Source organism: Notamacropus eugenii, chromosome 5 (genome assembly GCF_028372415.1).
Source record: "Notamacropus eugenii isolate mMacEug1 chromosome 5, mMacEug1.pri_v2, whole genome shotgun sequence".
In the NCBI taxonomy this organism is placed as follows: Eukaryota; Metazoa; Chordata; class Mammalia; order Diprotodontia; family Macropodidae; genus Notamacropus; species Notamacropus eugenii.
Genome location: NC_092876.1, coordinates 236,262,698 through 236,277,920, shown reverse-complemented (window position 1 = coordinate 236,277,920; position 15,223 = coordinate 236,262,698). Strand labels below are relative to the sequence as shown.

The following is a 15,223-nucleotide window of genomic DNA, read 5'->3' as shown; positions in this document are numbered from 1 at the left end:
TAATCCCCTCCGACATTAGTTTTTTGCACTGACAACTGGAGCAGGCATTCAGAATTTGCAGGTGGCCAGTGTGACGCACATAATTGCCTACAATTTTAGGCAATGAATAAAAATGGTCTACATTACTTGTCAAAGGTTGTATATGCAGTGCCAAGTGAGATCTATGGGAAGCCTTTTAGGGTTTAAAGAACAGTTAATAGCAAGGCTGCACAGTGCTTTTTTAATCATAATGCATTTGTAATATAGCACTTTGATCTTCTCCTTGTAGGAAATGGTGTTACATTAGCCACTTTTAAACATTTATGAGTGAAATTCAGTTATAGAAGAGTAAAAGTGATTATTCTTAGGCAGAACATGTTAGGTTTCATTAAAAGTTTTCAGCTTGCCCCTTCCTTGTTAAAATCTGTGGGGAGTCCTATTCCTGGAGGGTTTCAAATCAGGATGTAAGGATGTAGGGCTTTTTCCTTATTTTTTTCCCCTCAGAAATAGCAAGATTTGGAAGGAAGGTATACTAAATATTGAGGTAATTTTTAATAAGTGGATGTTTATAGAAACAAATGACATTTGCCCAAGTAAATACATTGATGAAAATGCAAGAAATTGATTATTTTAAAATAATTAATTGTATATTACAATAAGTTCTATGAGTACATTATTTAAAGCATTACTCATAAATTAACTTTAACAAAAAACAGATGACTCTCAAATACACTACTTCTGGAAGAGCCAAGTTTGACCTTTCAGACCTAAGAGCCTTTTATTAACACCTGCCTGTAAGGAGAACCTTGCCACACGCAGCTTTTAGATTCAGAACCACAAAACTGATGAGGAAAGGCTTGAAGGGTTCAGTTTGTGTCACTTGCTGTTTGCCGTTTCCATTTCACAGATGATTAATCTTTCTGTGAAGAAAGGCCAGAGAAACAAAGCACATTGGGCTCTTCCTGCAGTTACTCCTTCTGAATGCACACTAGCTTGCTAACTAAAAGGCCTTTAGATTTCCAGCAGAGAGAGATGTTCTGAAAGTGAATGCAGCTGGTTGGAGGTCACCAGTGCAAGGCTCTTGCCATTGTGTAATGGAGGCTTTGGCAGGTTTCACTTTTTTGGGGGGAGGGGGGTGGGGGGGAGGAAGAAGGTGCTGGCAAAAAATTAATTCAGAATAAAAGGGGGTTTGGGTCAGTTAAATTAATTTTTTAAAGGATGGATCATCTATAATAGGCCCAGTGTCTTCAGTTTTTTAAAAGAAAAAAATGTAATTTAATTTCTTCTACCTATCCCCTCCCCTTCTTAATTGTATGTTTATCTCGTATTTGGGCTCACCCACTGTTGGTGAAATATTACCCTGTTTTATTTACTCAAAAATATAGTTGAAATTTATTGATTTTAAAATCTTTATCAATGTTTTGGTGTTAAAATCCATTCATTATGCTTATTAAAAATGACAAGTGTGTCTTACTAATATTCGTTGTTTTTAAATGCAATTATTCTTTAGCATTTTATTCACCTTATAGAACAACAGAATTATTTTTGTGTTAAGTAAGGGTTAAAAACTCCATGTCTTTAGCATCAAAATTATGTATTTATTCTTTGTTTGAACTAAGTATATGTTTATCTTTAATTGATTTCTTCTTCTTCTTCTTCTTCTTAATCCTGTGTAGGACATAATGTGCAAAATAAAAACTTGGGTTATAGATGAAAAGAAACCTGTACGCTTCTATCATGATTGGAATGACAAAGAGGTAAGCAAGAAATATGCCTCATATGGGTAGCTTTTTTTTTTTTTGTTCTTCATGGTTATGAGGGAGTAGCTGATATTTTACAGTGATTATAACATTTATTTAAACTTTACTTCAGTCAAAGAATACCATGCCCAGATTGATTAATTTTCTTTAAAGATGTTTAATGATATTTAACATTTTAGAAATGAAAATGACAAATTAATGTTTGCTTTAAAATGATTTGCTCTACAAATATTATGTATTTTTTAAAGAATTCAATCTCTGTGCCTGTATTTTAGATTGAAGTGTTGAATAAACACTTGTTTCTAACTTCAAAACCAATGATCTACTTGGTTAACCTTTCAGAAAAGGACTACATCAGAAAGAAAAACAAATGGTGAGTGGCTTCCCCTCCCCCACCTTGATTTAATAGATACAAGTAGCTGGAACATCTTTTACATTCATTTTATATCTATCTGTAGATAGATAGAGATATCTGTAGATGCAGATATATATACACACACATGTATACACACACACACACACACACACACTCTTTGTTAAATACATTTTACACTTTTTCTTGCTCATTTTAACCAAATTAAAAATGCTCATGTGAAAAGTTGGTTTTAGCTTTTCAGTTGGAGGCCTGCTGTTAATTTATAGTAATATAAATTGTTTTTTAAAGCTATGTCTTCTTCTTTATATCATGACCTATATGCTTTCATATACTTTCCCTCCGATTAAGTACCATACATTCCCCTTCAATTTTAAGTATTCTTAGCTTGCTCTTTGAAAATTGAGATTACATACATACATTACCCCCTCCCCGCCCCATACACGCACACATATATGTTTTTTAAAGTTCAGAATTTGATACAATGTTAAATGTTTTTGTAATGTCAAAATATCAATTTTTTGAATCATGAAATAGTGCATAAACATTAAATACTAAAATGCAAACCTTAGGCCTTAAAAAAGTCCAAGGAACCCTTGTATGTATTTGCCTCAGATATTACATCTATAATCTGCCATTTTTGATTTATCAGAATTAGCAATGTTTGATACATGCACTCACTTCAAAAAGTTATATATATGCATATATCTACATGCATGCACACGTACATATTTGCATCGTACAGAGATTGACTTGCTTCAGTGGACCCACAGTATTTTCAACTATTAAGTCATCCAAACAAATCAAAACTATCCAAAGCAAAATATCTGAATTTTCCAAAACTACACCCTCTGTTTCTCCCTGTACTTCATTAAGTACTTAGATGCACATGGTTTCAATTTTCCATTAAAAATTCTCATTTCCATATGATATCAAAGAGTGAGAAGGCTTTAAACTGAAAAATAAACATTCATAGACTGGAAGCCAAAACAATAATTAATGTCAGATGGTTAACTCCAATAAATCATTAGAATAAATTCTGTGAAATTACTGCAACTAAAACTGCCCTGTTGATATTACTCTTAGACATTTTGTATTTTGTAATGTCAGAATGAACTCTATTGGTAAGACTTTAGGAAATTCAAACTTAAAATAGAAACTTTGTTTAAACTGATCAGCCCCCTGTTTTTTCCATGAGATAACGTGATTGCAAGGAAAAAATCAGTTCTGTCTTGTTTTGTAACCTTGTAAATATGATGATTAATATGTCACATTGGTACTTTTGGGAAAGAATTTTAATTTATTATTTGACTTGAATGTAATAAATCTTAGCACTCTAGTTTTCAGTGTAAATGTTGAGTTTTCCTGAGGCTCAGTGTAACAATACAGACATCAAAGTTTATTGGAGAAAGGATGAGTCAGTTTCCTTGCCCAAAAGGGCTCCTCACACCTGTATTTGGATGATTACAGGTAGAACTCACTGGCTCTAATTGTACAGTAAATACCATTTCCCAGACCCTAATGCTAGACAGACTGCTTGGGAGACGCCAGTCTGTGATTTAGCTGTCGCCAGACACCCCGTGTTTTTTGTGATGCCAGTTGTGATGATGACATGGTTATAGCCAATTGAAGGTAAACCTTTTGTATAAATTGCAAATTTTTAACTTTTAAGAATTTGGAGATATGAATTGGGCAGTCCCACAATACATAGATTTAATTGATTTTGTGTATAGCTAATGAACTAGTTTTAAAAAAAATTCAGGTCTTGTGGACTTTATTGTAATTGTAGCTGAAAGATCAAAGACGGGTAACTGAGTGATGTTCCAGAAGAGAATTTACCACATAGCCATTTTCTGTACAGTTTCTGCCGCCTGCTGTTCCTATTTTCCCTCAAGCTAGCCATTGACTACCCCCTGTGCATCCCTGCTCGTAAAAAATGATTGAGGAAGTATTTGTCATGTATTTATGAGTGGGAAACATTGTGTGATAGGGAATGGCATCTACTGGAGCCAGAAAGATTGCCATTTTCCTTTCATTCAGACACTCTGCCACAGCTTTAAATCCTCTGTTTATGCAACATAGTTTTTTTTATTAAAGTGCAGAATCAATTTTTATTATAAAGGATACTAACGGTAGGTTTCCATCTTTTATAGCAGTACAAACAGATGTAAATGATTAAAATATATTTTACTACTAGATGCCTTTTAATTTGTGTCAAGAGTTTTTGGTTCATGTTCTACATCGCAGTCCCATTTGCACTAGTTGCTCTACCAGCAAAAAAGTTTTGTTTTTAAAGTTTAATATGTGATGTTACTGTAACAGATTAAGGTTAGTGCAGGAAACAGTCAGCAGTAAATGTTTTCATAGGTCTTTTACAACTAGAAAAGTATTTAAAGCAGGCAGAAAAGAAGAGGGAAAGGTTTTCTGATTGTAGTCACATGAAAAAAGCTAAAACTGTTTTTGTTTTAGTGGGTCACCATTTCAGAATTAATGAACATTTTAATTAATAGTTAAAACATACTTAAATTTAAGTGGTAGCACGTTATTTTTCAATCCTAGAAAAAAGAAGAAACCCTTTGAAAGATAAGACTATTGTGTATCTGAGTAGGTGTATTGACCTTTTTGTAAGATATGAAAACTGGAATGGCTCCAAACATCTCCTCATCAGTTTTAACAATGTTGAATTAGTCATTCAGTTGATTTATGATTAAGAACTAGCCCCTGAAGAGAAGCTGACATGGTAGCTGCGTTAGTTGCACTTGTGTTATGATCAAATGACAGTAATGCTGATGTTGTATGAAGAATTCAGAGAAACCTTTTTTTTTTTTTAACATAACAAATTGCTATTCTTTGAATAGTTAGAAAGTATGTGCAGAATTGTGATGGAGGGATAGGACTTTTCTGTGGTCTTCAGGATTTCTTTTTTCTAAATATTATCAGATTTTACTTATTTCTAGGATGGGTGCTACATATATTCAGTATTAATTTTTCGTTGAAAGTGCCTTTTGAGCCAGTGTCAGGCAAATATAGGACACACTGGATCTGTCAAACCGTTGCTTAATTAGGGGTTTATATTTCAATCTTTGCACCTTTGGTGCTCTGTTAGGAGTAGTACGTGGCATCCAATTATGAAATCAGGTGAGCAAACTAATTTCAGATCTACTCTACACCCACATATCAGCTCATTATGATGTGTTGCACTTTTGTATGCTCTCTTGCTTCTCCTATTGAAAACTGATGATAAAGAAGCATCTCATTTCCTCATTTATTATACTATAAACCTAAATCCTCATAGAAAAGAAAAAAATATGACCCAAATTTGGGACATTAATATTTATAACACTTAAAAAACTTTTTATTGCCTTGATTTTTCTAACGTAACATATTCATTTTTGCATTTAAAAGAAATATACAAATATCTGTGAGGGGTAGCATATAAATAAGAGCAGTATGTCAACAAAATCTCTAAATTTTGGAAAGAAAAGTGTCAATTATATTCATGTTGTGTTTTTACCAAGTTTCTTTTTATACTGTGGTCCTAGTTTTTTCCACTTCTCCCTTTTTTATGTATGTTCATATTGTATCATTTGCATATGTGTTTGTATAGGTAATATCTAAAATTAATTTAGAATTATTTGTACCATATGTGGTTGAAAGACAGGAAATTTGTGGAATGCATGTAATTTTGAGGAGATTGGGGGAAGACAAGGGTTCATCTCTAAGAACCAGAGCTGCTACAACTAAGTGGGTGTATTTTCACTTGTGACATGTAATTATAAAAACACTTTTAAGCAGAATGTAAATTCCTTCAGGTATAAGTAAGCTGGTCTTCATTTTGTCTTTGTGTTCTTAACACTTTGCACATTATGAGCACTTTCTAAATCCTTATCGTTGAATTGAATGAGATTAGCCGTTTCTAGGTTGGAATTTATAGTATAGTTTATATTCTTTCAAGTAACCTCAATAAAAATCTGAATTTGGAAAAATGTCATATGATTGATTTCAAAAGAGATTCACTATTTTCAGTAAAAGATTAATTTAGGTAAATTCCACTGGTACACACAAAATGTGTTTCCACTTAGGTATGTAACTTTATAGGATCTCTTATATTATCTATTATGTCATATCTATTATATAAAGCAAAATATTTCAAAGGTCTGTGATTTTAATTCTGTAGGTGTACTCTAACAGTACAGATTATAACTCACCGATAGAGACTTTTTTCTTAGCTCTTGTGGCCGGTAAACTAAATCACATTTGTAGTCACACCTTCTGGAGACAAATCTTTCCAAAATTAACTAGCCTTGTCCTTAGACATAGTCCATATCCAGCTCTGCTCTTAAAACTTTTCTTTCTTGATATACCTTCCAGAAGTTGTGCCCTACTGGCATAGCATTTGGAAACTTAAATGTCATAATGAGAAGGAAGAGCAAACAAACATTCATTAAGTATATATTATGTGCTAAGCACTTTACAGATATCTTATTTAGTGACTTCACAATGAGATTGTAGAGTTAAAAGCTAACTGACCTTCTGATAGTACACTAGACATGGAGACAGGAAAACCTGAGTTCAAATTCTGCTTCATACATTTACCAGTTTTGTGACTGGATAAATCATTTATCTCCTCTCATAAATAAGTTTCCTCATCTCTAAAAGAAAGAAGGTATTTGAGTTGTTAGCCTCTTGTCATTATATAATTGTGTGGCTGTAGTGGAGAAAAACATGGTATACTTATGTCAATATTTTGCTATACTTATGTCAGTATTTTGCAAGGTTTCACTATACCATTGATGTAATTCTTGCCTTTGAAAATAAAAATGCTAAAGCACAAGGTTTTTTTGTGACAGATATTCTCATTCTCTTCCATGTCGTTCATACTTTTTCTTTGTCAGCTGTTTTTCGGTGTGCCCAGTATTACATTGATGGATATCACAGACAGCCTTAGTATAGCACTGATAGATTTCTGTTTAGTCTACAGAACTTCAGTTGTTGTAAATACTGGTTTACAATTACCTTCAGAAATTACATTAAAAACATTTAACATTTTACACATAAAATATTAAGCAAATGAACTTACTAATAAAATTATTACCTCTCCAAATGAGCATATTAGCCTCTAACCTGCTCTTAATGGTAGTATATTTAGGTGCTAGGACTTATGCTGTTGAATTCCTTTGGCAGAGAAGGTAAAAGAACGTAATTGGACCAAGAAAAGTTTCTGTTCAGAAAATGACTCCAAGTTTGGATATTTCCGGAAGACAAAATAATACTGCATTTACAAATAGAAAAATACAGTTTGTAAATTAGCTAAAATCAAATGAATTCAGAATATAAATCGTTAAGAGAAAATCATACTATATTAAATTTGCATGTTTATTTGCTGCTTAGTATTTTCCAAATTGTGATTGTTCAGTCATATTCAACTACTCATGGCCCCATGGCCCTTGGGATGTAGACTCTCTAGTAGACTAAGGAAAACAGATTAAGTGTCTTACCCAGGGTCACAGCTAGTAAGTTTCTGAGGCTGGATTTGAACTTGAGTCTTCCTGACTCCATGCCGAGTGCTCTATCCATTGAGATATGTAGCTGTGTCATTTTCCAAGATATTTTGTACTCTTTCCTTAGTATAGCATCTTCAGAGTTCAAAAACATAGTAAGAAGAAAAACCACTTGTGAATAATTCAACAAGACAGACAGCTAAAATACCCTGCACACCTTAGTAGATGTTGGATAGAGTTTTTGTGGCCAGCATGATGAAGAATCTCTCTAGACTTACTAAGCTGCTCTTTGGATGACAGGCACACAGTCCATTGGTAGTTCTGAATTCACAGCTTTTCTCCCTTAGAGACCTGTCAACTTGATGATGTTAAAGAGATGAATCCACTGTTTAGTTTTCATATATGAGAGACTCAGATTATACTCCCAGAGATGTGAGAACATCAGAGCATGACTGTTTGCAAGCGTCATGAGTGATTAATTATATTAGGGGTGATTGGCTTGGATTAGAATAATTCATAGGGTAGCCCCTCCTTTCTGCTGTTTACTTTTGATAGTTACTTACCCAGAATGGTGCAGTAAACTTAAAGAAGAACCAGAATAGAGCTAGAAAGGACCAAGTTAAGAGAAGAACTAGGTCCCTTTAGTAGGAGTGGGAATGAAGTCTATAGATCTGTACAGCTCTTCCTAGGTAGAGAGTAATGATAGGAAGTGGGGTTAGTAGTAGAGGTCTCACCCACATAGCTGCACATGTGTTTTCCAGCACATTTCCTGAAAAGGTGACACAAGCTGGGTACTGTTGTGGAATGGTGAGAGACCCTATTGATATCAAACTAAAATAGAAAAGGGAACCATTAATACATACATGTGGATCCCTATCGACTACATGTTGGCCTAGTATAAAATTTCATGTTATATATAATTTATATATATATTATATTTGTATATCATATTTTATTGCATTTTTATTTTATCAGATATTTCAATTGATATCCCAATCTGGTTTGGACAGTATTTGGGACTGTGGCCTGCACAGTATATTTAACACCTCCGTTCTAAAAGAGCTGTTGAGAGTTACATGATTAAACCTTCTAGGAAGAAAAAAGTAATTATACTTTGACCCAAGTCTGAACAGACAGTGACAGAGAGGAACAGTAATGTGAAAAGTGGCCATGGACTTTGTAATACAATAAGGTGGTAGGCGTGTATGTGTCTGTGTGTGTCTTTGTATTTATTAACATATCTATAGATGGATATTCCAGAAGTGAAGATGGAACTGATCTGAATATGATGGTGTGACTCTCTGGCAACTTCAAATTTTGTTCCCTTCTAGGGTGAGGGGAATGGAACACTAGAGAAGGAAGAAGAAATTTATTAGCTATTTCTAAGATATAGTGAACCCATTTTGTAGGTCTCCATTTTCTGTAAGGTAAATGATCTGAGTGCACATATGCATAAAACTACATTTGTAGACGCTAAAGACTACATTCTTATATTCCCAGAACAACCTTGAATGGGGGCACAACAGGCTCTAGAAATTGTTCTACTTAAATGTAGTCTGTGTAAGCCCAGAGCTTAGAGTGCTAGGCTATGAGTTACTCTCACTCCACAGGATCATCTATTTCTCTCATGGAAAATTATTTTTATTCCATGCTGGACACCAGGAAATGAGAAGTTGGTCAGAGTATATAGGCAGGTCCTTACTCATATGTCTAATTTCCTCCACCAACAGAACCATTGGAAACACTGAGGAGAACCCAAATGGATAGTAAAGAAATTGTGAAGGGCAAGAAAATTTTATAAGAGTGGAAACTGAGGACCATCTTCCTAGTAAAATAGAAGCAGCCTAAGAAATATTAGCTCTCTGCTCAAAAATATTCTCCCTTTTGCTGGCTATTTTAGCTTTGCTTGGTTATAGAAATCCATATAGTTAGGCATCCTTTTTTGTTGACAACCAAATGTTATCTCATTTAATCCTGACAATAGCTGTGTGAAGTACACTCCCATTTATAAGTGAGTAAACTGAGGCTAATAGAGGTTGAGTGACTTGCTCAAGGTCACACAGCTAATACATGTCTAAGGCAGGATGTGATCTTTCTCACTCCAAGCTTGGGCCTGTATCCGTTGTGCCGTCTAACTGCTTTACATATTAAACAAGAAAATGATACGAAGATAAGGGACATTCAGTCACAAAGTAATAAAAATTTGTTCAGTCAGAGTGATTTCCTTTTAGTAGCTAATTGAGATTAGCTGTGTTGAAAGAATTGAAATTTTACTTGTGGGAAGATAGGTAGGCTGTTTTAAAACTTTGAACCTTTTGTAGGATAGATGGCCTAATCTCATTAGAGCTACGGTGCCACAGGGTACTGGTACTTAATTCTAGTGCCTTCCTTCCCTCTCTTAATTATTTGTGGTTTACCCCCTGTATATAGCTTCTTTTTACATGGTTATTTTTATGTTGTCTCCCCAATTAAATTGTAAGTTCCTGGTGGGCAGGGACTATCTTTTGCCTTTCTTTGTATCATCAGAAGTTATCATAGTGCCTGGCACATAGAAATACCTAATAAATGTTTATTGACTGAATTTCTGACACACAGCAGAACACATAGAGGATTCTATATAAAGCCATGAAATCTCCTATTCCTACAGTTTACTTTTTAACAATGTTTATAATAAATTCTACATATTGCTTCCAGTACTCTGCTTTTCTATGCTTCTTTATGAACTCCCTTCTAGTCTCTTTTGTGCATGTTTTAAAATATTTTTGTCACTCTTTATTCCCTTAACCTGGTCTCTATCTTCTCCCAGTCCACCTTCTCGATTTAAGAACTGAGAAAGATGAGGGAAAACCTTAGTAACAAATAAACATAAGCAAAATGAGTACACATGGTGTCTGTGAACATGTATGTCTGCATCTTGTGTCCATCTCTTCTGTCAGGAAGTGGGTAATACGCTTTATCATAGGTCCTCTGCAGTCATAGTGGATGATTGCATGTATCAGACTTCTTAAGTCTTTCGCAGTAGTTTTTCTTTACACTGTTGCTGTCCTTGTATATAGTATTCTCCTGGCTCCGCTCAGTTCACTACTTATCAGTTCATACCATTCAGGATTCTCAGAAATTTTCTCTTTTAACATTTTTAAGGTGCAAAAATATTCCAATACATTCACACAGCACGATTTGTTCACCATTCCCCAGTTGTCTAAGGCATCCCTTTACCTAGTTCTCCTTTCTTCTCTGTACCCTTTCCCTTCCTTCACCTTTTCAAGTAATACTTTTTTTTTTAAAATTAAGCTGTCCTTCCCCCCACCTCCCATAAGGAGCAATTAAAAAAAAAATCAGAAACACATTCCTCAATACATAGCTTCATAGTATCAGCAAAACAAATCTCCGCATTAGTCAACTCTGCAAGTGTATGTCTTTTTTTTTTTTTAAGTTCGTCTCTCAAGAGGTAAGTGGCTTTCATCTTCATTCTTTTGGACTGCATTGATGAGAATTCTGAAGTCTTTCAAAGTTGTTTTTCTTTACAGTGTTATTGTATAAATTGTTGATCAGTTTCTGCTCACTTCACTCCGCATCATTTTATGAGGTCTTCCCACTTTATTGTAAAATTGTCCATTTTATTATTTCTTCTTACAAATAAATTTTTAATTGATGGTTTTTGGTGTTTTTACATCTTCATTATTTTCTCCAGTATCCCTTTCCCTTCCCTCTGGAGTTCTCATGTATAGCAAATATTTTTTAAACACAAAAAAGGTAAAAATCAGCAAAACTGATCAATAGTGCACCCCCCCAAAAAAGCCTAAATTTATGAGTATGTATCATACTTATGGACCTCCCACTTCTGCAGAGGAGTGTAATGGTGCCTTTTCATAGCTCCTTTTTTGAACAATGATTTTTCATCATTTGTTATAACACAATAACATTCCCTTGCATTCATATACCATGATTTATTCATTTACTTCCTAACAGAAGAATGCCCACTTTGTTCTCACCTTTTGGCCACCACGTAAAGAGCTGCTACAAATATTTTGTATGTACTTTTCCCCTTTCTTTGATTTTCTTGTAATATAAGCCCAGTGGTTATGTAGCTGGGTCAAAGAGTGAGCACAGTTTGCAATAGTTCCAAATTACTTTCTAGAATGACTGGACCAATTCACAGCTCTGCTAGCAGTGCAGCAGTGCATCTTTTCATACAGATCCTCCAAAATTTGGCATTTTCCTCTTTTGTCACCTCTGACAGCCTGATGCTGTGGTTGTGTAGCCATTAAGTTTTAGCTCTTGGTTTTTCATCAGGGATACTTAAAAGCCCTTTATTCCAATAAAAATCCATTTCCCCTCTGTGGGATTATCCTTAACTTTGTGTTTTTATTCTTGTTTGTAAACTTATAACTTTTTTCTTTTAGGCTATTGTACACCAAGATCTCTAGATTTTAGTAGTAACTACCAGGTTTTGTGTGTTTCTGACTATAGTTCTTATTTTTACATGAACTGCTTCTTCATGTTTTTTTTTCTTTGATGTGGAAGCTCTTGATTTTTATGATGCCATTCCTCTAATTTTTTCTTTTTGGTTTTCTTTTTGAAAGTGGTGGATTATTTTTTCTCTCTTTACTTTGCCCTGTGGTTCTGATAGATGGGGCAGTTTTCATTAATGATTTCTTGAAATATTGTGTCCAGATATATTTTATGTTTTTTATCACAGTTTTCTGATAATCCAATGATTGTTTAAATTATCTCCTCTTGACCTATTTTACAGGTCAATTGTTTTAATAACAGATATTTTACACTTTTTCTACCTTTTAAATATTATGATTTTGTTTTAATATTTCAGCTATCTCATAAAATAATTAATATTGGGGGAGTTATTCTAATTTTCAGGGAATTTGTTACTCGAGTAGAATTTACCACTTTCTCTTCCAAGTTGCTTATTCTCTTCCCAGTCCTTTTCTCCAGAGCTTTTATTTTATTTTTTTATCTCTTACTTTATTTCTTGCAGCTATTCATGTAGCCCTGGTAGCAAATACATTTTTCTTGTAAATCACTGCTTGCAGTTGTTGCAGTTTATTATTTTTGAGATCTCTAGATCTGCAATAATTCTTTTTTGTTAGTGTTTTCTTTTATTTACCTCTTTCTTCAGCTTTCTTTCCTTAATTGAGGCTTTATAGGAAGGCCTGACTTTGCCTCTGTTGTGCTTTTGGGTGGGGTTGTTGGCCCTTTGTCATCTTATTTTTGAATCTCTTGAGTTCTTGCCCTGACCTCCACCTTTTCAGATTAGGTTCCTTGTCTTAGTACCCTCTCTGACATCACTCTGGTAAGGAGTCCTAGGGTCTTCTGAGTATGAACCTTTCTCATCTAAGTACAGTAGCTGTAAGTTACTGGTTTTAGGCCTTGTTCTCTGTCTTCTACACCACTTCTGGGCTTCCAGGGTCCCCATACTGGAGCTAAATGACTACTATTAGATTTTCTCAGGAGAGCCCTTGCCCTTAACGCATCTGGACACAGAACCTTGCAGATTACACTCATCATGTCTCCAGTCATGCTATTTTAGCCTTTTTTTCCTACAGTCTGTGAACTTTTGGTATCGTAATGGATAGAAGTCATTTACTGTAGTTTCTGTTTAGATTGCTTGGTCATTATTCTCGTTGGGGCAAACGTCAAGATTTTGCTTTAGGCGTGTAGGAGCACGTTGCTTATTTGCCTCTTTTTCAAGCACCCATCTTTGCCAAGAGTTGCTTATCATTTTAAAAATAGATTTGGTATTTTAGTGTGCCAACATACCTAAATATTCCTTAGGAATAAATTTACTTAGTGATTTATTAGCTACATTTCCATTTGTTAAGGCACAAAATTATCAGGGGCATAAGCAGGAAAGACGGTGAACTAGTTATTTAGTAAGAATAAGGGATAGGGCAGAGTAGAAGTAGGGAGCAGGAAGCTCTCCCCCTAAACCCTTAAAAAAAATACTTGTAAAAAATTACTCTAAACAAATTCTAGAGTAGCAGAAGCCACAAAATGACACAGTGAAACAGATTTCCAGCCCAAGACAATCTGGCAGGCCAACAGCAAGGGTCTCTTGCATCGGGCTCAGAGCATGGCCCATGCTGTGCCAGCACAGACAGGACTAGAGCAAGCTGCAGGACCCTGAATTGCAGGCAGCTGCTGTGGTTTCCAGAGTTCTCAAACCATAAACACTAAAGACAGCTTCAAAGGTCAGTGAGGAAGCTCTCACCTGGGTGAGAGGGAAGTGTGGTCCAACCTCAGCCCCAGGGCATCAGCAGCTGCTTCTGCAACTTACAACCTACAGATGGTAGGGGAATTTAGCAGCTGAGCTGGGTTGCATTCCTAGGTGGCAGTTCTGGGGTGAGGAGGAGTCCTGGTGTGGTGGAGCCAATGGCAGCTTTGGAGAGGGAATCCTGTTCTCTGTTCCAGAGCAGAAAAGAATGCTTGTGGTTACTCACAGACCAGAGCACAGGCCAGGAGAGGAGTAAATACCTCTCCCTTGATTATACCACTTTGGAGGAGATATCTCCGAAAAGAGCTGCGCAAAACCTCTGAAACTTGGGCTTCTACACCCCCCTCTTAACAAAGAGCTCAAAAGTCAAGTATAGTTGGGAAATTTTCCAAAAAGGGGTGGAAAAAAATAGACTATAGAAGGTTACTATCTTGGTGAAAAAGTATTTCCTTATATCCTTTTGGATGAGGAAGATCAAAACATACAACTGGATAGCAAGGTCAAGGCTCCTACATCCAAAGCCTCCCCCCAAAAATATGAAATGGTCTTAGGCCATGAAGAGCTCAAAAAGGATTTTGAAAATCAAGCAACAGAAGTAAAGGGGAAAATTGGGAAACAAAATAAGAGCAATGCAAGAAAATCATGAAAAACAAGTCAACAGTTTGCTAAAGGAGACCCAAAAAAATGCTGAAGAAAATAACACCTTTAAAAATAGACTAACTCAGATGTCAAAAGAGGTACAAAAAGCCACCGAGGAGAAGAATATCTTAAAAAGCAGAATTGGCCAAATAGAAAAAGAGGTCCAAAAGCTCACTGAAGAAAATAATACCGTAAAAATTAGAATGGAGCAAATAGAAGCTAATGACTTTATGAGAAATCAAGAAATTATAAAACAAAACCACGAGAATCAAAAAATAGAGGACAATGTGAAATATCTCATTGGAAAAACAACTCACCTGAAAAATAGATCCGGGAGAGATAATTTAAAAATTATTGGTCTACCTGAAAACCATGATCAATAAAAGAGCCTAGACATCATTTTCCAGGAAAGTATCAAGGAAAACTGCCCAGATATTCTAGAACCAGAGAGCATAATCTAAATGGACAGAGTCTACCAATCACCTCCTGAAAGAGAACTCAAAAGGAAAAGTCTTAGGAATATTATAGCCAAATTCCAGAGTTCTCAGTTCGAGGAGAAAATATTACAAGCAGCTAGAAACAATTCAAGTATTGTGGAAATACAATCAAGATAACACAAGATTTAGCAGCTTCTGGACTAAGGGATCAGAGGACTTGGAATATGATATTCCAGAGGTCAAAGGAGATAGGATTAAAAGCAAGAATCACCTACCCAGCAAAACTGAGTATAATACCTCAGGGT

At 35.1% G+C, this 15,223-nt stretch overlaps 1 protein-coding gene across 1 annotated transcript in view; it reads left to right on the top strand.

Annotated features, from left to right (window-relative positions):
* OLA1 (Obg like ATPase 1) overlaps positions 1–15,223 on the top strand; it is a 260,413-nt gene that overhangs the window by 181,692 nt on the left and 63,498 nt on the right. Inside the window, exons 6-7 of the mRNA XM_072612356.1 lie at positions 1,656–1,736; positions 2,015–2,112. Of these exons, the coding sequence (XP_072468457.1) occupies positions 1,656–1,736; positions 2,015–2,112 (179 nt within the window). The remainder of the gene's footprint in view (positions 1–1,655; positions 1,737–2,014; positions 2,113–15,223) is intronic.